General features: G+C 48.0%; 2 protein-coding genes across 2 annotated transcripts; both read right to left on the bottom strand.

The window, feature by feature from the left end:
• Positions 1-6,023, bottom strand: LOC103190546 (zinc finger protein 501-like). Its single transcript, XM_042344809.1, is given in 5 exon segments — positions 1-133; positions 135-1,227; positions 4,098-4,260; positions 4,921-4,994; positions 5,820-6,023. Coding segments are annotated over 5 exon segments (1,533 nt in total). The 5' UTR covers positions 5,947-6,023; the 3' UTR covers positions 1-57.
• Positions 6,024-9,189: 3,166 nt separating this feature from the next.
• LOC103190545 lies at positions 9,190-21,517 on the bottom strand. The gene is made up of 5 exons (XM_042344768.1): positions 21,390-21,517; positions 17,328-17,443; positions 14,832-15,687; positions 12,812-14,796; positions 9,190-9,858 (listed from the first exon to the last, which is right to left on the bottom strand). Exons 1-5 carry the CDS (start codon positions 21,458-21,460, stop codon positions 9,326-9,328), a joined length of 3,561 nt encoding a protein of 1,186 aa, XP_042200702.1. The 5' UTR covers positions 21,461-21,517; the 3' UTR covers positions 9,190-9,325.
• Positions 21,518-23,067: the final 1,550 nt, after the last annotated feature.

Raw genomic sequence — 23,067 nt, 5'->3', positions numbered from 1 at the left:
ATACACATGTAATCTTGTTGTTGTTTCCTAGTCAAACTCATTCGACATTCAGTACATTCACATCGTCTCCCGTCGGTGTATCTGCAACATTTCTGAAGATATGAAACTCTTTCCACATTCGGCACATTTATACAGTCTCTCCTGTGTGTGATCGCTGGTGTACCTTGAGGTTCCCTGACTCTGCAAAACCCTTACCACATTGAGCGTATTTATATGGTCTCTCTCCCGTGTGTGATCGCTGGTGTCGCTGAAGGTCCCCTGACCGCACAAAACTCTTTCCACATTCAGTACATTGATACGGTTTCTGTCCTCTGTGTGATCGCTGGTGTCTCTGAAGGACCGCTGTTGTTGTGAAGCTCTTTCCACATTCACCGCATTCGTACGGTTTCTCTCCCGTGTGAGATCGCTGGTGTACCTTGAGGTTCCCCGACTCTGCAAAACTCTTACCGCATTGAGCGCATTTATACGGTCTCTCTCCCGTGTGAGATCGCTGGTGTATCTGGAGGCTCCCTGACTGTGTGAAACACTTTCCACATTGAACGCATTTATATGGTCTCTCGCCCGTGTGTGATCGCTGGTGTCGCTGAAGGTCTCCTGACCGCACAAAACTCTTTCCACATTCAGTACATTGATACGGTTTCTGTCCTGTGTGTGATCGCTGGTGTCTCTGAAGGACCGCTGTTGTTGTGAAGCTCTTTCCACATTCACCGCATTCGTACGGTTTCTCTCCTGTGTGTGATCGCTGGTGAATGTGGAAGTTCGTTGACGTAGTAAAACTCTTTCCACATTCCGCACATATACACAGTCCCTCTCCTGTGTGTGATCGCTGGTGTCTCTGGAGATGCCCTGCCTGTGTGAAACACTGTCCACATTCGGCACATTTATACGGTTTCTCCCCTGTGTGTGATCGCTGGTGAACCATGAGGTGCCCTGAACGAGTGAAACTCTTTCCACATTCAGCACATTTAAACAGTCTGTCTCCAGAGATCGACCGCTGGTGATTTTGCGGAGATCCCGTTTGCACAAAGCAGTTTTCTTCAACAGTGTAGGTGATAGATGTCTGACAATCTCTCTGCTTCGAAGAAACTTTGATGCTACTAGCTGATGGTGTGCCTGACGTGTCTCGACGGATCTCGAGATGGCTTCTGCTCTGTTTCTCAAGGAACTCAGCACGAGTAAACACTATGTTACAATGAGGGCGAGAGTCTGAATCATACACTTTGGGAGCTGATGGGAGAAAAGAAATTTCTGTATGAGCAACATATCAGTTTTCTTTAGGGATTGCTGTTTGACCAATTTTGAATTAATCCTTGCATTTGTACAGCACCTGATCACGTCAAAACACTCTAAATTGCTTCACAGGAATTCCTGTCGAGTGTTGTGTTGGCAACGACAACTTGAATTTATATGGGGCCCTTCGTGCATGTCAATGTTTGTCAGTGTCAGTATTTGTCGGCAGCCACTTCCCACAAACAGCCATGAGGTGAGTGGTTAGTGTAGTGGACGACTGGCCAGGTCTGTTTAGGTGGAAGATAAAGATCCCACAACATGATTCCAAAAGAGAAGAGTTTTTCTCTCTTACCCACAGTGTCTTGGCTGTCAATAGAGAATTATACAGCACAGAAGGAGGCCATTCAGCCCATCGGGCCCAAGCCAGCTCTTGAAAGAGCTGTCCAAATTAATCCAACTCCCTCGCTCTCTCACCGTAGCTTTGAAAATTTGTCCTCCCCAAATATCTATCCTCTTGCCTCTTGAAGGTTGTTATTGACTCTGTTTCCACCACCCTTTCAGGCAGCACATTCCAGATAATAATAATAATCTGAACAACTCGAATATTCCAAATGAAATTAGTTGATTACTTCATGACTGTTTGGGAGACAATACTGTGTGCAAATTGGCTGCTGGAGTTACTGCACTTCACCCGTAAATCCAGTAAACCGCTTTGGGATGTCTTGATGACGTGATAAGGTGCTGTTTAAATTTCCAATACTCCTGGAGCATCTTTCATGTCTGTCTGAAGAGGCCCAGAGGGACTTCAGATTAAAAGCTTGGGGCCTGTGACAATGCAACACTCTTCCCCCGCAGTAACTGGGTTGTGAGTTGCCTGGACTGTAACTCAAAATCCTGACTTGTGTCTTGAACCCACATCCCAGAGGCAAGATGTAGCTGACCTGAGCCAGACTAACACCTGGAACACTTAAAATGTCCGTTTTGAGAATCATAGTGTACAGAGTACTGAAAGCTCTCACAACTCCATTATTCCAGAGTTTAAGTTGGTGTAACGTTTGTGAGCAATTTAGTTCATGTTAACTGAATTCACAGCACAGACTGATAAGCCAGAGCTGAGGGGAAGCCCCACATTGTCCTTTATGGGATGTTAAACCTCACTCCTACCTGGGCCCGATCAGCTAAGGGTTACATGTCTCTGTAAGATTTTATTTGCGATGCTTAATGTTTTTAAGGCTTTTTAATTGTAACCTGCCTATAATCCTTCACGGTGTGGCCAACTAATTACTAAGGCATGGATGGGGTGGTTTGCTTTTAACGGCTAGCTAAGAGGTTTCAATTGATTAGCAGAAGGTAAAGATATTTTGGTTTGACCCAGTCCAGGTCAGTTTATAACATTCTATTCCTTGGAATTGAAAAAGTGGGACTGATGAGAGAATAGGAAACCGAGTCAGCAGTGGCAAACAACAAAAACACATTTGTATAGCACTTTTCATGTAGGGAGGATGTCCCAAGCTGCTGGAGAATCAGTGTTTCAGACCCGAACTGGGGGCTTGGATCAGGGAGAGTGGAGGGCAGGGGGGTGGAAGGAAGGTGACTGAAAGCACAGTCGAAGAGGAGTGAATTGAGTCTTGTTTTGAAGGAGGCAAGGGAAGGGGAGAGAATGAAGTTCCAGATGGTGGGGGCAGAGTGGCTGAAGGTCTCCCGCCAATAGTTGAGCTGGCTGCAGCCTGCTGAGTGGAGGGAGTGGGCATGTTTATAGGGGGCTGGGTTGCAGAGGAAGGGGGGGAGCAAGGCCATGGAGGGCTTTGAAGGTGAGGCCCAGGGTCTTGAACTGTATCCTCTGTGTGATGGGAAGCCAGTGGAGTCGGGCGAGGACAGGGTCGCAGAGCCTGGTGCCCAAGAGGACACGGACTGCAGAGTTCTGAATGATCTAGTCTACGGAGCGAGGAGTTACAGAGGTGGGAAATGGCAGCGCGGGTCATGGCACAGATGTGGGGTAGAAAGGATAGTTGGTTCAAACAAGTCACCAAGGTTGTGGACTGGCTCAGTGAATTGGAGTATGCATCCTTGGATGGTAATACTGCCGGTGCCTGAGGTATGGAGGCGCTAACAGGAGTAAAACAGAAGGGCCTCAGTCTTGTTCACGTTCAACTGTAGAAAGTTAGCTCTCATCCAGGAGTTGGTCATCTGGGACAGCAGTGGTCCTGGAGTTGAGGGTGGAGGCAGAGATATAAGAGTTGAGCGTCAACCGCATACAAGTGCAAGTTGACCCCAGTCAGAGGGAGCCTGGGTCACAGATGGACAGAATGACATGTGTCACTTTGACCAAGATTGCTTCTGTGCTGTGGGCAGCATGGAAACTTGATTGGAGGGGTTTGTGAAGGGAGTGGCAGGAGAGGAAGCAGCTCATTCCAGTCCCTTGGAAAGAAAAGGGAGGTTGGAGGTGGGGTGGTAATTTGAGAACAGGGTTGGGTCCAGGGAGGGTTGTTGAAGGATGGGAGTGATGACAGTCGTTTTTAAAGGGGTGGGAACAGTACGAGTGGACAGTCACAGGTTTGTGATGTCTGTGAGTAGGGGGTCAAGGGAGGTGGAGCTGGGAGGTAAGGAGAGGAGTTGGGATGGGGTTGAGAGAGCAGGTGATTGGTTTCATGCGGGTTATAGTGGTGGTGAGAAAGGAGAGGGAGACAGGTTCGAAGGTATGTAGGGAGGGATGGGTAGGGACCGGGGTGTGAAGCGGAGATGGGGAGGGTGTAGTACTCAGAAGGGCAGAGGCAGCTGATCGGATCCTCTCGACTTTGGTCAAAGACACAATAGGACAAATCTTTCTGCGCTCAATCTTTCTGTGTAGCTTTTTGCAGGAAGAATACCTTTCTTAGATGTTTTGAGATCTTCATTGTCATCAACTGAGACTCCTCCTCTGTTGAGACTGCTCTCTTTGTTTGCTGTACCAGTGGCTTCAGTCACATCTCTTGTGTGGTCACCTACAGCCTCAGTTGATCCTGACGGGATGTGGGAGCTCTCCTTTTTGCTCTGAAATGCCGAAGGTAAGAACATTATAAGCGAGTGTCAGTCTGGCTCACTCTGGCTTCTGTGTCAGAAGGTTGGAGGTTCAAGCTCCATGTCGGGACATAGAACCCATATAGTCTAAGCTGACACTCCCAGTGCAGAGCGGGGGGGTGAGCGGCATTGTTGGAGCTGCCATCCTTCAGATGAGATCCCATTTAGCTGTCCAGGTGCAGTGCTCCTCACGATGTGAAAGGTAAATCTACAAGGATGATCCGAGGGGGACAGGTTACTGCTATCAGGATACACTAGGCCTTTCTTCACTGAAGAGAAGTTCAACAGAGGCCCTAATGGAGGGGTTTAACATTATACAACAGTTTGATACGGTTTGCAGATATAGGCTGTTCCGACTTGTTGGAAAATCCGTAACAGGGGACACAAGCATAAGATAAAGGCGCTACCCAAATGTAATTTGTTGCTGTTGTAGTTACTATGGGATCTAAATGAGATGCATTTTAGAGGACGTGAGGTAGACACATGAGGAAGATGGGAATAGAATGGAGGGAGTAAGGACTGGGTGGAGAGTGGAACATGTGGAGCAAACAGCAGGGTGGACCAGCCGGGCCGAGTGGCCGGTTTCCACACTGGAAATTATTTGTGAAGTGTATTTAATACTGAGCTGGTGACCTCCTTGCTGTTCTCCCTCGCTGGCTCCCTCTCACTGGCTTCCATCCTGAACGCCGGCTTCAAGCATTTCACTTCTGAGAGGTAGACAAGAAACAGCAGCTCACATCAAGGGCACAAAACTGTGTCTCCCCATCACAGCAGCTCTCGACGGACTCCACTGGCTCCCAGTTACCGAAAGGATCAATTTCAAGGCCCTCTCGCAAGTTTTCAAATCCCTTCCTGCCCCCCCCCACTGAGGCCGCCGCCCCCCCCACTGAGGCCGCCGCCCCCCCCACTGAGGCCCCCCCTCACTGAGGCCCCCCCCCCACTGAGGCCGCCGTCCCCCCACTGAGCCCCCACTGAGGCCGCCCTCCCCCCACTGAGGCCGCTGCCCCCCACCACTTAGGCCGCTGCCCCCCCACCACCGAGGCTGCCGCGCCCCCACTGAGGGGACCGCCCCCCCCCCACACTGAGGGGCCGCCCCCCCCCCCACACTCAGGCCGCCGTCCCCCCCCACACTCAGGCCGCCGTCCCCCCGCACACTCAGGCCGCCGCCCCCCCATTGAGCCCCCACTGAGGCCGCCCCCCCCACCACTGAGGCCGCCGCCCCCCCCACCACTGAGGCCGCCCCCCCACCACTGAGGCCGCCGCCCCCCCCACTGAGGCCACACCCCCCCACTGATGCCACACCCCCCCACTGAGGCCACACACCCCCACTAAGGCCACACCCCCCCCACTGAGGCCGCCTCCTCACTGAGCCCCTACTGAGGTCGCCCTCTCCCCACTGAGGCCCCCACTAACACCGCTCCCCCCCCTAATACCACAGCCCCCTCCCACCACATTAACAACACAGAATTCCACGCCTTTTCCATCCACCGGAGACCTCTCACACTCTCTCTCTCTCTGTGTCTCTCACTGACCGGATTGTGTATCAGCACCGCTCGGCGCCTCCGCCATGTTTGATCGTCTCCTTCTCCAACCGTCACTCACTCCCCGCCCACTCGCTGCCCATTGGTCTTTTCTAACATCCGCCCCCCACCCCCCCATCAGCTGGAGATTTCTATTGGTCCGCCGAGTTGTCGATCAGGCATCGCGCTCTGATAGCCCCGTGTCCACGTCAATCACCTCTCCCCCCCCCCCCGCCCCCGCCCTCCGCTCGGCCCTCGCGCTCTCTGTCCAACCGTCACTATCACCCCGCCCACACGCTCCCCATTGGCGCAGTCCAGCCTCGTGTTTCGTCGGTCTTAGCTTCTCATTGGTCGAGCCCCTTGTCAATCGAGCCGTTTCGCGCTCTGATAGGTCCGCGCCCACGTCAATCATATCCGCCCCCCCGTCCAACTCCTCCTCCTCCTCCCCGCCTCGCGCGCTCTGTCCACCCGTTACGCTCTGCAGACGCGCGCTCTCTCTCGCCCCCATTGGTCGGTTCCAACGCCCGCCTCATCAATCGTGGCTGTGTGGTTGGTCGGCGCGTTTGTCGGTCAGGCGCGTGGCGCTCTGATAGGTCCGTGACCACGTCAATCATCCGCTCTCCGCCCTGGCCACGCGCTCGCTGCCCAACCGTCACTCTCTTGCCCCACCACAAGTGTCTCACCCCCTCTCCCTCCATCGCCATCTTTGTTCCCATTGCTCTGAGCTGTTCCGGGACAACGAGGCCAGACCGGACCCCGGTGCAGATGGGCTGTTGTGGCTCAGATCATCAGCTGCGGTGTTTTTTTGGGGTGTGGGGGGGTGATTGGGTGGCGGGTCCGGTCCCCGTGTTGACAGGGACGGCCGGGGCCGGGGGTCGCTGCGTCTGAGCCGAAGGGGTCGCATCGGACGCCGAAGGCGACGGACGGTCTGACCCGCGGTCAGACGGTGGTGGAGGAAGCGGCCGCCGTTCGTGTATCGCTAATGTGCATTTGCCTTCACAGAGCTGCTCCGCGGCCTCCTCCCGCCTCCGGAGCAGCCCTGCGACCCCCTAACCCCCCCACCAACCCGCCCGCCTCCCTCGGCTCAGCCGGCTCCGACCTGCTCCACGTCCCTCGACCCACCCCATCCCGGCATTGGCGGGAGAGCCTTCAGCTGCTCTGCCCCCAACCTCTGGAACTCCATCCCCCAATCACTCCGCCTCACCCCCTCCTGAGCCTCCTTCAAGTCCCGCCTCATGACCCTCCTCTTCGACCAAGTTTCCTTACTCCACACACACACGCACACACGGACACACGCGCCTGATAATAATACCTCCAAAACAAACAAAAAATAATAAATTGGTAATTTTCAATCCCTGGCTGTTTGTGGGACGCTCAACTGCTGTGCGCAATTGGCTGCCGCATTTCGCCCACAAATATACGGTCAATTCGCTTCACAGTCTGTTCTGTCAAGCGCTTTGAGGCATCCAGAAGACGTGAAAAGCACTGTATCAAATGCAAGGATTATTATTAGTATTAAGTAACCCACTGAACATCAAACCATTTTATTGTGATACTAACCCACACTGCACCTTTCACATCGGGAGGACGTCCTGGAGCTTAAAGGGTTAAATCACGAGGACAGGATGCATAAACTTGGACTCTATTCCCGTCAGTTTAGAAGGGCGGGGGGTGATCTAATTGAGGATTTTAAAACAATAAAGACATTCGATAGTGTAGATACAGAGAAACTTGGATCCTTGGTGGGTAGGGGGAATCCAGAACAAGGGGGGCATCATCTTAATATTAGAGCCGGGACATTTAGGGGTGAAATTAGGGGCAGTTTTTCACCCAAAGACCAATGGGAACCTGGAACTGTCTACCCCAAAAGGCTGTGGATTATGGTTGGATCCATTCACACTGTCCAGACGGAGGTGGGGAGATGTTTGTCAGGTCGGGGTGTTAAGGGATACGGGGCAAAGGCGGGTAATTGGAGTCGAGATACAGATCAGCCGTGATCTTATAGAATGGCTGAACAGGCTCGAGGGGCTGAATGGCCTCCTCCTGTTTCTATGTTTCTACATCACCTCCACTCTCTGCCCGGTAAACCCCATACCCTCTCTCTGATTGGTCGCCCTCAGCCCTCTCTCTGCCCGGTAACAACAACAACATAATGACATTTATAGAGCGCCTTTCACGTTGAAGCAGTCAGATGTCGGAGCCCGAGCATGGAGGACGGGTGGTGTAGGCGTGAGGCAAGGCAGAGAGGTGGGAGGGGGACCAAAGGCACGGTCGAAGAGAAGGGTCTTAAGACCGGCCTTGAAGGAGGCAAGGGAGGAAGCGAGGCGAAGAGACAGTGGGATGGAGTTCCAGAATGTGGGGCAGAGAGGCTTAAAGCCCGACCACCGATGATAGGGCGGGTTGGACAGGAGATGTGGAGCAGGTCAGAGCCCGATGAATGGAGGGAGTGAGCAGATTGGTAGGGAGTCAGGAGGTCAGAGAGGTAGGAGGGGACAAGGCCATGGATGGTCTTAAAGGTGAGGATGAGGATCTTGAACTCGATTCTCTGGGGGATGGGGTTTCAGTGGAGTCAGGTGAGGGTGAGAGTGATAGGGTCATGGAGGTTTGGATGATCTGCATCTTGTGAAGGTAAGAGTTGGGAAGGCTGATGAGGAGGGAGTTCCCGTAATCAAGGTGATGAATGCATGGGTGAGGGTTTCAGCAGCCTGAGGGGTGAGGCAGTGGTGGAGTCTGGCAATATTGCAGAGGTGGTGGTATGCAGTGCCAGTCCTGATGTGGATGTGGGGGAGAAAGGACAGTTCAGGGTGAAACAACTTACCCAGGTTCGTGACTGGCTTAGTGAGGTGGAGTGTGCAGCCGTGGAGGCTAATAACGCTAGTGCCTGAGGTGCGGAGGCATTGGCGCGAGCCAATCAGGAGAGCCTCGGTCTTGCTGATGTTGAGTTGGAGAAAGTTGGCCCTAGTCCAGGACTGGATGTTGGATAGGCAGTCGGTCAAGACACCGTAGTCCCAGAGTTCAGGGTGGAGGCAGAGAGGCAGAGTTGGGTGTCATCCGCTCACATGTGGAAATTTACCCCATGTCTGCGGATGACGTCACCGAGAGAGAGCATGTAGAGGGTGGAGAGGAGGGGACCGAGGGCAGAGCCCTGAGGGACACCGCACGAGACGGTGCAGGGACTGGAGGAGAAGCCGTTTGCCGCGACGAAGTGGAGGCGGCGTGAAAGTTGGGACCTGAGCCATTCAAGGACAGAACCTTGAAGGTTGAGGTGGGAGGAGAGGCGGTGGAGGAGGATTGAGTGGTCCACGGTGTCAAAGGCGGCGGAGAGGTCGAGGAGGACGAGGAGGCAGAGGGAGCCCTGGGCACACACGGTCAGGATGTCGTTTGTGACCTTCACCAGAGCAGTTTGGGTGCTGTGGGGGTGACACCCACAGTACTCTCTCTTTGATGGGCCGCCCTCACCCTTCTCTCTGCTCGATAACAGGTGACTCCCCCAGTACCCTCTCTCTGCTTAGCCGCCCTCACGCCTGTCGGGGGTTCAGTGTCAGGTCGGCGTTAGGGCCAGGGCTGAAGTACGGGAAGAGTTTCCCAGTGAACGTGTGGGTGAAAGTGAAGAGATGAGACATGTGGTCGGTGTCGTACAGCAGCACCTGTCCTTCCGCATAGTCCAGGTACACGCCCAGCACCCGGGGGCTCACCCTCAGTGGGAGGGAGGTACGAGGTGAGGTTAGAGCTTCATATTCCCCATTGTACAGCTCCACAGCCCAGACTCCAGCCTCAGGTCCAGGTGTGAAACCCCCCTTTCTGGGCACTGACTCTCGGGCAACCCCCAATATCCAGTGTGTGCTGTTCCCCACCCCCACCTCCCAGTAATGTCTCCCTGATGTGAACCCCTCAGACCCCAGGACCCTGGGCCAGTTTCTGAAAAAATGATAATCAAAAATCAAGAGTGTAAGATTCTGATCCCTGTCACTGACTCTCACTCGGGTCCGGTCCTCAGACAGGATGAGGCAGGGATGGGCTGTGTTCGGATCCAGAGTCAGAGAGGCTGGAGCTGAAACAGAGAATGTTGACATGTTGGAGGTCGTGTGGTGAACGGTTGACATTATATTTCAATGGTTCATTCAGTGAGGGTTGGATTCCTGCTCTGTGTGTCTCAGGTTACATGTGGGACACCAGTAATGTCTGGCTGTGACCCGGGGCCCGGCCACCGCAGGGCTGAGGTGGGCTGAGCTCCCAATGACCTTATTTACCATTCCCGACCGAGGGGATGAGGAGCGAGAGCAAGAAATCAGCACATCATCTGCTCCACGTGGCTCTGCTGTGGGAAACAGATTGATTGACTTGCTGTAATGTGTCATCTCTGAACACAATGTGACAGCCAGAGACACACCGATACACACATCTTCCTAAACCATCGCATATTATTCATCATTTGCTTATGGCGATCTCTGTCTGATTGTAAATAATAATAATTCTTGCATTGTTAAAGTGTTTTAAAAGAGGGAGCTTATGAGATAGTGGAGGCCCTGTGTCTGATCTTCCAAAATTCCTTGGAATCTGGAATAGTCCCCATGGACTGGAAGATTGCAAATGTCACACCACTATTTAAAAAAGGTGGAAAGGAAAAGATGGGGAACTATAGACCAGTTTGTCTCACATCAGTGATAGGAAAAATTTTAGAATCGTTGATCAAGGATGTGGTAGTGCGGTATTTAGGGCACAATATAATGAGGCCGAGTCAACACGGCTTTACAAAAGGGAAGTCATGTTTGACAAATCTCATAGAGTTTTTTGAGGATATTTCCAGTAAACTGGATAAGGGTGAATCAGTGGATGTGGTCTATTTGGACTTCCAGAAGGCATTCGATAAAAGGTTAGTCCAAAAGATGAGGGCCCATGGAATTGGGGAGAGCACATTAATGTGGGGAATGGTTAACGGGTAGGAAACAAAGAGTAGGGATAAACGGTTCCTTTTTGGATTGGCGGGACGTGACTAGTGGAGTACCACAAGGATCAGTCCTTGGGCCTCAGCTATTTACCATTTACATCAATGATCTAGATAAGGACATTGAAGTTAATATATCTAAATTCGCGGATGACACGAAACAAAACGAGGAGGAAGTGTCAACACAGAGGACGACATTAAAAACAATGCAGCGAGACATAGAGAGGTGAGGTGACTGGGCAGGTAGGTGGCAGATGAAGTACAATGTAGGGAGTGCGAAGTCATCCGCCTCGGTAGCAAAAACAGTAGAGTGGGTTATTTTTTAGAAGGGGAGAGATTGGAATGTGTTAGCGTCCAGAGGGACTCGGGTGTCCTTGTACACCAGTCACAGAAAGTTAGTCTGCAGGTGCAGCAGCAATTAGGAAGGGGAACGGTATGTTAGCAATCATTATGAAAGGATTAGAGTATAAGAGTAGGGAAGTGTTGCTGTAACTGTTTAGGGCTCTGGTGAGACCACACCTGGAATACTGGGGGCAGTTTTGGTCTCCTCATTTAAGGAAGGATGTACTTGCCTCGGAGGGGGTGCAGCGTCGATTTACTCGGTTAGTACCAGGGATGAAAGGTTGAGTTACGAGGATAGGCTGAACAATTTGGGCCTATATTCTCTGGTATATAGAAGAATTAGAGGGGATCTTATAGAAACATATAAGATCATGAAAGGGCAGATAAAGTAGCTAGTGGGAGATTGTGTCCCCCGGTTGGAGAAACTAAAACCAAGGGTCACAGCCTTAAAATCAGAGGCAGCCCTTTTGCACTGAGTTGAGGAAGAACTTCTTCTCTGAAAGGGCAGTGAATGTATGGAACTCACTACCCCAAAGGGCTGTTGATGCTCAGTCCTTGAACTTGTTCAAGACTGAGACAGATAGATTTCTTATTGCAAAAGGGATAAAGGGATATAGGGATAAGGCAGCATCAGGTTATCAGCTGGAGTTAGATTAGAAGATCACCCATGATTGAATGGCGGGGCAGGCTCGAAGGGCTGAATGGCCTACTCCTGCTCCTACATGTTATGTTATATAATATGTTGAGATATAAAGCACACAAAATACCCTGACCACCGTGAACACTCCCCCCCCCCCCCCCACAATCATTGACCACCCCTTCATTCCCCAATAGTCGATCACCTCTTCAACCCCAATTTCTGCCCTCCTCACCTCCCCTTTCTCCCCATCTCTTGCTCCACTCCCACTCACTTTCCCTGCGCCATGTCCCCTCCCCCGCCCACTTCTCCATTTCTACTCTGGCACGTCATTTATCCCACACACTTATCATGCTCCGTGTGAGCCGACCTCATTCCCCTCATCTCTCACCAATTATTCTCCTTCTTTCTCTCCAAACATTCTCGAAACCTGCATTTCTGTATCTTGCTCTGAACAACTCAAACGCCCTCTCACAGTCCCGATTATTCCACTGCCCATAGCCAGTGTCTGACTAAATGTATCTCTGCATTTCATCCGTATGTCCTTACTGTGATATGTCACTCCCCATACCACACTCCTCCTTCTTGACCACTCTCCATACACTATGTCATGCATTATGCATTCGTGTGATTTATATCTTTCCTTCGTCAGCCGGTGCGGACTCGATGGGCCAAAAAGGCCTTATTCTGCGCTGTAACTTCCAATGTTTCTGAACATACTATTTTCATCCCTCTCATCATATTCAAAATATTTGAAAGCCGGTGTTTGAAAGATTACGTTCAGAGCCTCTGCTACTTCCACCCTGACTTCCCTCAGAATTCTATTAGGGATATTTTTTACTTTAAATTTTTACGATTATAAAGGTAATATGTTGCTATGGCTGCTTTTTCGTTTAAAATTATGTGTAAGATCTCCCCCTGTATCTCATTTCCATTGCTTTAAGTGTCAATGACAAACATCAAAAAGAGGAACAGTTTGTTTCACACCATGCCTTCAAATTCCCACCATGATGATCCAATTGTTAATAGAATCTTAATTAACAATCTCACTACTATTTTTCCTCTCTCTCTCTCACTTACCTTTCTGAAGAACCTCCTTCAAAGTTTTTGTTTCCATCTTCCTCAGAGCTGCAAAGAGTTGTTTCATACTGTGAAAGTTATCATCCTCCAAATCACTGTCACTACAATCGGTGGGCTCTCCAGAGGCTGCGTTGTGGGTGAACACAGCTGAGGTGTTGAATCTGAAGTGAAGAGGCATCTTGCCATCTTTGGGACATAGTATGTCAGATTGGGCGATGGCCTCAAGAACAGGAGGAACCTGTCTGTCTGCGAAGGTGACCAGCACATGGATGTTCTCAGTCACATCTTTACTAAACATAGAAAGAAATGAACTAAATTGGCATTCCTGATCAGAAGTTAATTGCACTAAATAGGCTTGGACAACAAGGCACAAGGCATCAATTTGTTTCACACCTTCTTGAGAAGAAAAAAGATCTTTGATCTGATGATAGAGTTTGTAACATCTGATGTATTCAGGGATGTGTTTATTTTGTGATGCGTCTGCAAATCTGGGGATGTCGACAATAGTCAGAGAGAAAGGAACCCTGAATCCCTCTTGGTGGTTGACTTCATAGACGATGATGGAAGATGTTTCAGCCTGGGAGCGGTTTGTTTCTTCCTCAGTCAGTTTGTAACGAAACAAGTCCTCCTGCTCCACACCAAGGATATAGTTCACCATGTCATCGATGAGACTGCTTTTTCCAAATTCTCTTTCTCCGAGAAGGAAGATGGTCTTCTCACTTTGTGTGGGTGAGTGGGTTCCAAAGCTGTATTTTATAAGCTCTCCATTCTTGCCAAGTCTCTGTGTATGTAATGGGAGCTTGTAAATAGCGTGGCTACTGGTTAATAATGTGCTTCCTGTGAGAGGCTTTCGGGCCCGTGACTTTGGTTCTTTGTCTGTTGTTATTGAGGCGAGGTGACTGGGTGCACTCTCCACCTGTCCACACACCGCAGACACCCTCAGTGTGTAGGTTGTGCTGGGTTTCAGCCCCTTCAACATGTAAAGAACTTCATTGTCTTTTGTCTTGATCTTTTCCCATGTGTTGGTCTCAGGACTGGAGATGCCGCTGATAGTTTCTCTATACTCTAACTTGTATTGATCTATAGTGACGCCATGTCCAATCTGGGCAGGCCTGTCCCAGGAGACGTCCACATCAAAGCCCTCTACCTGGCACATTGAAACCTTCTCTGGGGCACTTGTGGGCAGTGTCATCACACTCACAGTATCACTAGGTGGACTGCACGCTGCTCTGTATTGGAAATCATACTCCTGGTATGGAGATAAACCAGTTATGGTGCAGAAGTCTGATTCCACTTCTGTGTTTGAAGTTGTCCATTCTTCCCCCTGGGAGCTGCGATATTCCACCCAGAACTGGATGGACTCGCCACTGCCAGTTTCCAGTGCCTGTAGCCGTAGCTTCACACTGTCATGGGTCTTTCCACAAACAGAGGGAGCCTGGGGTTGTGCTGGAGGCTTGAAGCAGCGGTTCACCAAATCTCCTCCTTCATACAGGTAAATGGAAGCTCCCACATGCTCCTCGTCCGGCTCAGAAGCAACAATGAATTTTGTATTTTTGTCCGCTTTGTTGGCTTTGTGAAATCTCAGGAATAATCGTGCTCGCTTTCTCATCTCACGGGATACGGTCACTGAGTGGATCCATTGCTTCTGATCTGATGTTGGAAGCTGGGTGTTCTCAGTGGTTTCACTTCGAAGATGCTTGGCCATTTCTAACAAATACAAATCTTCCTGGTGCAGCGATGTGAACATGAAGCAGATCACATACTCTATGTTCATGTCCAGTATCTCCATATCCAGTTCACTGCGTGATTTTACCATTTTTATGGCATTCATTTGGCTGAGGTAACTTCTGACCACAGACATTTCCCTGTTCTTGTTGTCCAGCCATTGTGTGAGTGATTGGCTTCTGAATGGGGATTGTTCCATGTTCTTCAGAATATCCACCAGTTTCCCTTCCTCCTCCCCACCTCCCATATAGATGGCAACACTCTGGCCAAGGCCTTCTGGAAATCATGTTTGTACTCCACACACATGGCTCTGAACCTCTGGATCTTTTCTTTCATCTCTGGACATTGATCACTGACTTGGTCTTTCATCATATCATTGCATTTTGTCTCAACCTCATTGACTTGGTCCAGAACAGCCTGGGCCCGGTTGACCAGATTTGTACTGATGTCCCTTACAAGCTGAGCTGCTTTTGAGTCAAGTTGATTGAGTGGATAGAGCCAGACTTTGACAGGTATCGCTTGCTTTCCATCCTGTCCCAACAGCTGTGGCAGAGTTGAGTAAACCTTCATAGCATCTTCAAATGTAGTGGGAATGTTTGGATGCGAAAAATCACCATAAAAGGTACAGCTGAACTTCTGGGTATTTTCTTTCTCTTCCTCCTTCATTTTCAATGAGGCGTCACCCTCGATTGCAACCTTCGGTATGATGTTAATAGACACTTCCATTGAACCCTGAATATCTTGCAGACTTTCTGAGGAAGAGACTTCTCGATCAAACAGAAAGAATGCCTGAGCGCCGTACAGCACTGCTGTGACCACGTGCGTTGCTGTGCCCTGATCAAACACGTAGGGGTAAGACACATTCTGGCGCCCCAAGTGGGTCATTGTCAACTGCTCAAATGTTGTTGTGGTGGAATACTGGAGGGTCACTCGGGCCTGATGCTCAGATTTCTTTCTGTCATTCATGAACTTTGCAGAACCTTCCACCTGGACCAATCCACCCAGAAAGCTTCCCTTCAATGCTGCTGTGACATTCAGGGAATTAGCTTTGTCCTCAATGTCATCTGAGGCAATGATATTAAACTCAGTGTTCGGTTGAGGTCGCACATCCAGGTTGTTTTTCAATGTTTCCAAGTCCCACAGTGTGACAGCTGGAAAATGAGACAAGGAAACATATTGACACTGAGTCTAGTTCCAGGACAGGATTAAGAGGGATATTAGTGGAATCTTCACTGTGTTTGCTACCCATCGGATTCACAAGCATGTAAGTGGAGATCAAACAGAGTTTACTCAGCAAAGTGGTTGACCCTGGAATGTAGTACAGTCCACAATGATTCTAGTAATATGGTTTTTTTTTTGGGGGGGGATTGAGAGGGGAGATCACCTAGTTTTTCATATGCGGAAACATCACTATGATTACGAGTATCCAAAACAAGCTTCATCCATCTCACCTGCACATGGAAATCCCAGAGGTTATTGGGATGGAATGTGCATTCTCTTCCTGGAGAGACACATCCTGCTTACCTGATTCTGGAATGTATTATATGCAGGTTGTCAACACCCAAGGTTTGGGGAGCCCAGAGTGTGTATTCCTATACTGCTGGAGTCCAGCCAGATAAAACCACACTGGTTGTCATTGATAATGCTTTCCCGTTGCTTGCCCAGCTCGGACCCTACCCATTATGGCTTTGTTTTACAGCGTTAACAGGAGCTGAGAGGGATGACTCCCTGCCCCTAGTAACTAGTCTGCCCTTCTGGGTCCTGCCGATGAGCCAGGCTGGGCTGTCAAGTCATCACCAGTACCCTACAATACTGCAGGCTTGCCCGTCTTAGAAAACTGATGATCCAGACTGTTACAGATGCCTCGCTCGATTTCCACATTCCATTGCCTGCCATGTCTGCTTTGAGCTAATTCAGCAATATATAGGATTGTTTCAAAACATTACTTGATTGATGGAAATATTACCCCTGAAAAGTGATCCTCCAATTGACTACAAAACAGATTCCTACTTACTGCTACATAAGCAGAGGCGTGGGGAGGAAGGAAGCTTTTCCAAAGTTTTGCTCTTTGTGTCTCTTGCTTGCGAGGCGAGTGCTCTAATCACTGAGCCACAGTCCTCCACAAAAGTAAACTATAGTAAATGTATGGAACAGCCTCACACGGGAGGCGGCCAGTGGAAGCAGAAAGTGATATCAATTTCAAGAGCAAATTAGATAGTTTTCTGTGGGAAATATTATCTGGAAGTACAGTGTATAGAGGATTCACACAGAATATAACTCTGCCCACACTGAGTAAAGTATTCCTGGGCTTGGCTCATCGTTAGGCAACTATCCTCATTCCACACACCACGGTTTGTAAGTAGTAACCTGCTTATTAGTTGATTGGCATATCAGTTTCCAGAGGTAATGTTACTTTCAAAAAACCAGCTGCACAAAATACACAGTCAATTCAATTAGTATATTCTGTGAAGCGCTTTGAGAGGTCTCAACAACATGATAATATATTAAATTAAAGAATTATTATTCATATAATTATTAAAATCTGCCTCTATGACTGCGCCTGGTCACTTTCTCCCAATACTTCTTTTCTTGGGGTCTGAGGCCATCCGAGATGTTATTCTGTGTTAAGGAACCTATATTAATGCAAGTTGTTTTAATTATTGCTGCAATGTGTTTAAATGAGTTCACTGACATGTTTGTTTCACTTCCACCTATTATTATATTTTCAGTGTGTCGACACATGGCTGTGTCAGAGCACAGATTGGGAAGAGCAGTTACTGGCTGACATTACCTGGGATCAGAGAGTCTGAGCGACAGTCATACAACATCCCCAACTGGAATGGACGGCCTAAACACGCCAGCTCTGTGTTCACATTCGCCATTGTCCACACTGGCCGACCGTCACTACTGCAGACAGAGAGAGACAATTATTGTTATTATTGCTCTGAAATATCTCATTATTTCATAGACAGATACTGTGAAATATATTATAATAATTGTTATTATTGGATCTAGGGCACCAGGCTTCATGTCAGGTGTACAGTGCTATTGAAAAACAAATTCTTGTTCTTGTGTTGTTTTTAAATTTGATCGACAACTTTATGCTCTGTCGACCATTCTCTTCTTCTCCACCACCATTCCTCTCAGCTCCAGATTCACGGTTCTGTCCCACCTGGTACTATTCTTATCTGTCCCAATGTCTACACATTATATCGCTCAATGGCTTCTCTTCCTGACTCTTCACTGTCATACATGGCACCCTTAGGGCTCTATCATCTGCCCTATTCTCTTTGTAAAAATTATAATAATAATCCTTGCATTTGATACAGTGTTTTTCACGTCTTCTCGACATCGGAAAGCTCTTCACAGAATAGACTGCAAAATGACTTCACTGTATATTTGTGGACGGAACAATTAGTATCATCCGCAGGAATGGGGATAACTTCTGAGGTATAATAATCATGAACAGATGTAACAGGGTTTATGAGGAATTTGGTTTTGCACACAAACAGTTGTGCAAGATAATTGAAGAATCTTAGCCTCCCTCCCACTTCCTTCAGTGTCACGCTCCACCAGTATCAAATGCTTTGGGACGCTAACATGTGTGAAGGGCGCTATGGAAATATAAGATGACCAAAGGCAAAGCAACATATCTACCAGAATACTGATCAAATGCGTAAGGAAGCAACCACTGTCAGCAAATGAGGTAAGAGACATTATCAAGGTAAAAGAAAAGACAGTATCAAGCTAATGTAAGGAAAAGTGGAAATCCAACGAACTGAGACAGGTATAACAAAATGTCACAAGTAAAGAAATAAAAGGTCAAAATGGGACTAGGGGGGAAAAAGCTTGCAAGGGTATTAAGGGCAACAGTAAAAGTTGATATAATTACATAAAAACAGGGAGTGGTTCAAGTGGAATTTGTGCCCAATAATAAATATAGGTGAGACAATTCAGGATAATAAGGAAATGGTAAACAACAACAACGAGATTACATTTGTATAGTGCCTTTCACGTCAGGAGGACGTCCCAAGGAGCTGGACAGAGTATAGCATTTCAGACCCGAGCGAGGGAGGGGAATGGGGGTGGCCGATAGCATGTTCGAAGAGGACTCTTTGACTTAATGTTAACTGGTTAAATCAATACTTCCGGCTGCAAAAAGAGGAAGAGGACACAATACCAGTGATACAAGGAAAACTAACATTAAATCAAAGAGAAATATTGATGGATTTGATATGAATAAGAAATGGTAATGGAGAAAATAATGAGGCTAAAGGCAGACAAATCTCCAGGAACAGATGGTACCCACACAAGTGTATTAAAATTAACAGAATAGGAACTTCAGCTGTGGGGAAGTTACTGGAATCTCTCAATGACTGAGAATTTGGACAATTATCGGCTAATAAAAGAGAGTCAACACGGAATTACAAAGGAGAGGTCATGTCTAATGAATCAAGGAGGGAACTTCACAGGATATATTATATTGTGAAATGGTGCTATTGAGTATATTTTGTGGGTGAAAATGGCAGAAAATTTCACAGGTTATTGTTCTCCATACAACCACGGAACCATTGTTGATCAGGAACATGGCAGAAACTCTTTTCTCTTTGCCGTGGGATGTTTATCGACAACAAGTTGCAACACCACCGTGCAATTGCACAGTTCCCTCTTGCAGGGAAGCATCCCAGAGGGCTTGACAGTGGTGGAGCTCGACCCTGAGCCAGAGGGAGGGTGGAGGTGAACATATGAGCAGGGGAAGGAAGGGATGTGGGGAGGTTATGGATGACGATTTAGTATGAGTTTTGATTGAAATCGAGTGAACCAATTGGGTTTCAGTGATGTTTTCAGCGCAAATAACATAATAATAATCTTTCATTTGGTATATCACCTTTCACATCAGGAGTAGCTCTCAAAGTCCTTCATAGTACACTGTGTGAATTTCTAAAAGTGAATGCCGATTAAAACACAGAATCACACAAATATATATGAAATGCATGACATTTTTTGGGGGGTAATTGTCAACCAGGACATCAGAAAAATCTCCTCCCTTTGTTGTCCTTTAGATATGGTTCATTTAAATTATGTTGATTATTGTAGGTGCAACAATATCCCAGAAGTGGGTCCCTGTCTCTAATTTGCGGCAATAATAGACCAGAAAGTTAAATTGGAATAAGTGTTCTGTCATCTTATTTCTGAACAATTATATTTTGTAAAGAGCGTTGAGGTGCTCAAGTTTACGTGAAATTTTCTGTATTATTGCGAGTTATCATAATACAAGGAATGCATAATTAGAAATTGTACGTTTTTTTTTGGTGAGTGTAATTGCTCCTCCTCATCCCTTAATAATGTGAATTAAACTGAATCCCATTGCTTCAGCAGGAAGGCAGGAGTCCCCCAGAAAAGCCTTCACGCTCCCACCCTCCCCCCACTCTAATTCCTTAATCATCAACAGCAACAGCAACAACAAATTGCATTTGTATCACGGCAGGAGGACGTCCAACATAATCAGAAGATGTGGATCCAATTCCTGACTCGTGGCCTCTCAACCAGTTCAGGTGATGGGACCATCTCTCCAGGAGGTCAAGTCCGGCCTGAGCCTAGTGACTAAGTGATCAGTGAGCTCTGCATTTCAGATTCTCCAACTCCTTTGTGAGGACCGAACACAACTCCTCAGACAGGAAATACTGCAATACTGATCCCAGCCATGAGGGGGCGATAGTACAGCTGTGGAGTCCTGTAGCTCAGTGGTTAGAGCACTCGCTTTGCAAGCGAGAGACCTGAGTTCAATTCCAGGCAGAGGGCCAAACCTTGGGCAAGTTTCCTTACTCCACACAGAGCCTAACAATAATCCCTCCAAAACCAAAAACGGTAATAACTTGGACATTTTCAATCTACGACTGTTTCTGGGACATTGCTGTGCCAATTGGCTGCCGCGTTTGCCCACAAATATACAGTCAATTCACTTTACAATGTGTTCTGTGAAGCGTTTTGGGACGTCCTCCCAACGTGAATAGCCGCTATATCAAATGCAAGGATTATTATTATTATTATTCCTGACAGAACCCCATCCTCCCATACTGTAATGTCCTTTCCTGAAACATGACCCTTGAAAGCTCTGCCAGCATAAAATGCTCCTGCTAGTACTCCTTCACTATTCGCAATCAGTTCTCTCTCACGACCATCCTCATCTTCTCTTTCTCCTGTCCCTATCACTGCCTCCCAATCCTCATAGGGAGACTGGCAGCAGTACAGCCGAAGGAGTAAAAACGAATACTACGCCAACAAAAGCAGCAACATAGAGCGCCCTTTATGTAGGGTTGCATCTCGGAGTGTTTAACAATTGGTGGGGCCTGAAGCTGAACTGTTGGGAGGGGGAGGTGACTGTCAGCACAGCTGAAGTGCAATGTCTTCAGGCTCAATCTGCAAATGAGCAATGAGGGAGCAAGGCAGAGGGATTGAGGGAAAGACTTCCAAAGGTTCAGGGTGTAGTGGCTGAAAGCACGGTGGCCAATTGTGCAGTAGTGTGGAGTAGGAAGCCGGTGCCAATCGAGAGGTAGCAGCAGATTGTGGGTTGGACAGTAAGCAGATTGGAAAGGAGGACCACAAAGGGATTTGAAGACCAGTGTCTTGAAGTCGATCGGCTCTGTGATAGGGACTTAGTGGAGCCCAACTAAGACTACTGTGATGGACATATGGAGTTCAGAGTGGATGCTTACATGGGAGGTGGATTTCTGAATAGTTCAGGTTTGTGGATAGTGGAGCTGGGGAGACCGGTGAGGAGGGGTATTGGAACACTTCTCGGCTGGTGATTATGAAAGCGTGGAAGAGGGTTTCAAGTTTCACTTGATCTTACCTAAAAGATGAGAAGTGATTCCTTGTGTGTTCCCTTCTTTGTTCAACAAACTGCAGAAGGTCCCAGGGCATCAGTCTCTATACTCTTCCTCTCAGTAAGACAAGCAGTTTCCTGACCGTTGCTGAGTTTCTCTTCTGTCGTAACATCAAATCCTTTTATATATCAGCGACTCATGCGATAATCAGCTTCTTACAAGGAGGAGCTTCCTTGACATTGTTGGTCACGTGTAAGAGTTTGGTTCACTGCCAATATTGCTGTTCAGTCGCTGCAGTAAACATGGCAAACAACACAGAGAGTTATTTTGCCAAAATAGTCAAGTTTGGATCTTCATAATTAAGCTAACAATATCGTAAAGTGTTGTTCTTGGTTCACTTCCTCAAATACCCTCAATTTATCATTCAGACACTCACTATCTCATGGGTCACTCTCACCTCACTCTCTGCCTGGTAACAGGTAACTATCTGCCACAGACATTCTCACATTGGTCAACTGCACCCCTCACGTCTGTCTCATTCGTGACTGTCCTCCTGTTATCGGGTCAGTGTGTGGGAGTGGGTGTGGCACAAAATGGCCTGATAAAGGAATGACAGTCTCAGTAAATTCATGTGTGCAAGGAAGAGATGACGTAAAACGGAGAAGATGTAAAAGGGATAGAGTAGTGATAATGGGTGACTTCAATTACCCTCCCATAGACTGGTAATATAACTGGTAGAGGGTACACAGTGGGAAGGATTCCTGAAGTGCATGCAGGAAAACATTCTTGATCAGTATCTTTCCAGCCCTACGAGGAAGGAAGCAGTGCTGGACCTCATTCTGTGGAAAGAAGTGGAGCAAGTGGAGCAGGATTCAGCGGAGAGCATCTGGATACGAGTGATGACAAAAATCACTAGGTTTAGAGTACGAGTGGAAAGGGACAAGGATCAATCAAAGGTGAAGATACTGATTTGAAAGAGGCTAATTTCAGTGAATTGAAAAGGGACCGACCCAAGGTGGACTGAAAAGAGAGATTGGCAGGAAAGCAGCTAACCGGCAATGGGAAGCCTTCAAGCAGAAGATACTTCGGGGGTCAGAACAAACACATTTCCATGAAGGGGAAAGGTAAGGCATCCAAAAACTCCCTGGGAAATTGGGATTAAAATAAAACGGAAAAGTTAGTCTTATGAAACGTGTCATGTCCAAAACACAGAAGAAAATCAAACGGAATATAGAAAGTACAGAGGAGACCTAAAAAGGGAATAAGAGGGGCAAAGAGATTTATCAAAAACGATTATCAGTTAACATAAAAGGGAATCCTGAAGTATTTTATAAGCAAATAAAGAATAAAAGGTTAGTCAAAGAAAGGTGGGTTTAATATTGAGATTTGTGGAGTCCTGTAGCTCAGTGGTTAGAGCACTCACTTTGCAAGCGAGAGACCGGAGTTCAATTCCAGGCAGAGGGCCAAACCTTGGGCAAGTTTCCTTACTCCAAACAGAGCCTAATAATAATCCCTCCAAAACCAAATACAATAATAATTTGGTCATTTTCAATCTACGACTGTTTGTGGGACATTGCTGTGCGCAATTGGCTGCCGCGTTTGCCCACAAATATACAGTCAATTCACTTTACAGTGTATTCTGTGAAGCGCTTTGGGACGTCCTCCCGACGTGAAAAGCGCTATATCAAATGCAAGGATTATTAT

The sequence above is a fragment of the Callorhinchus milii genome, unplaced genomic scaffold (assembly GCF_018977255.1).
Source record: "Callorhinchus milii isolate IMCB2004 unplaced genomic scaffold, IMCB_Cmil_1.0 Scaffold30, whole genome shotgun sequence".
NCBI lineage: Eukaryota > Metazoa > Chordata > Chondrichthyes > Chimaeriformes > Callorhinchidae > Callorhinchus > Callorhinchus milii.
The sequence above is the reverse complement of the archived record's forward strand: the minus strand, read 5'-3'. Positions and strand labels throughout refer to the sequence as shown.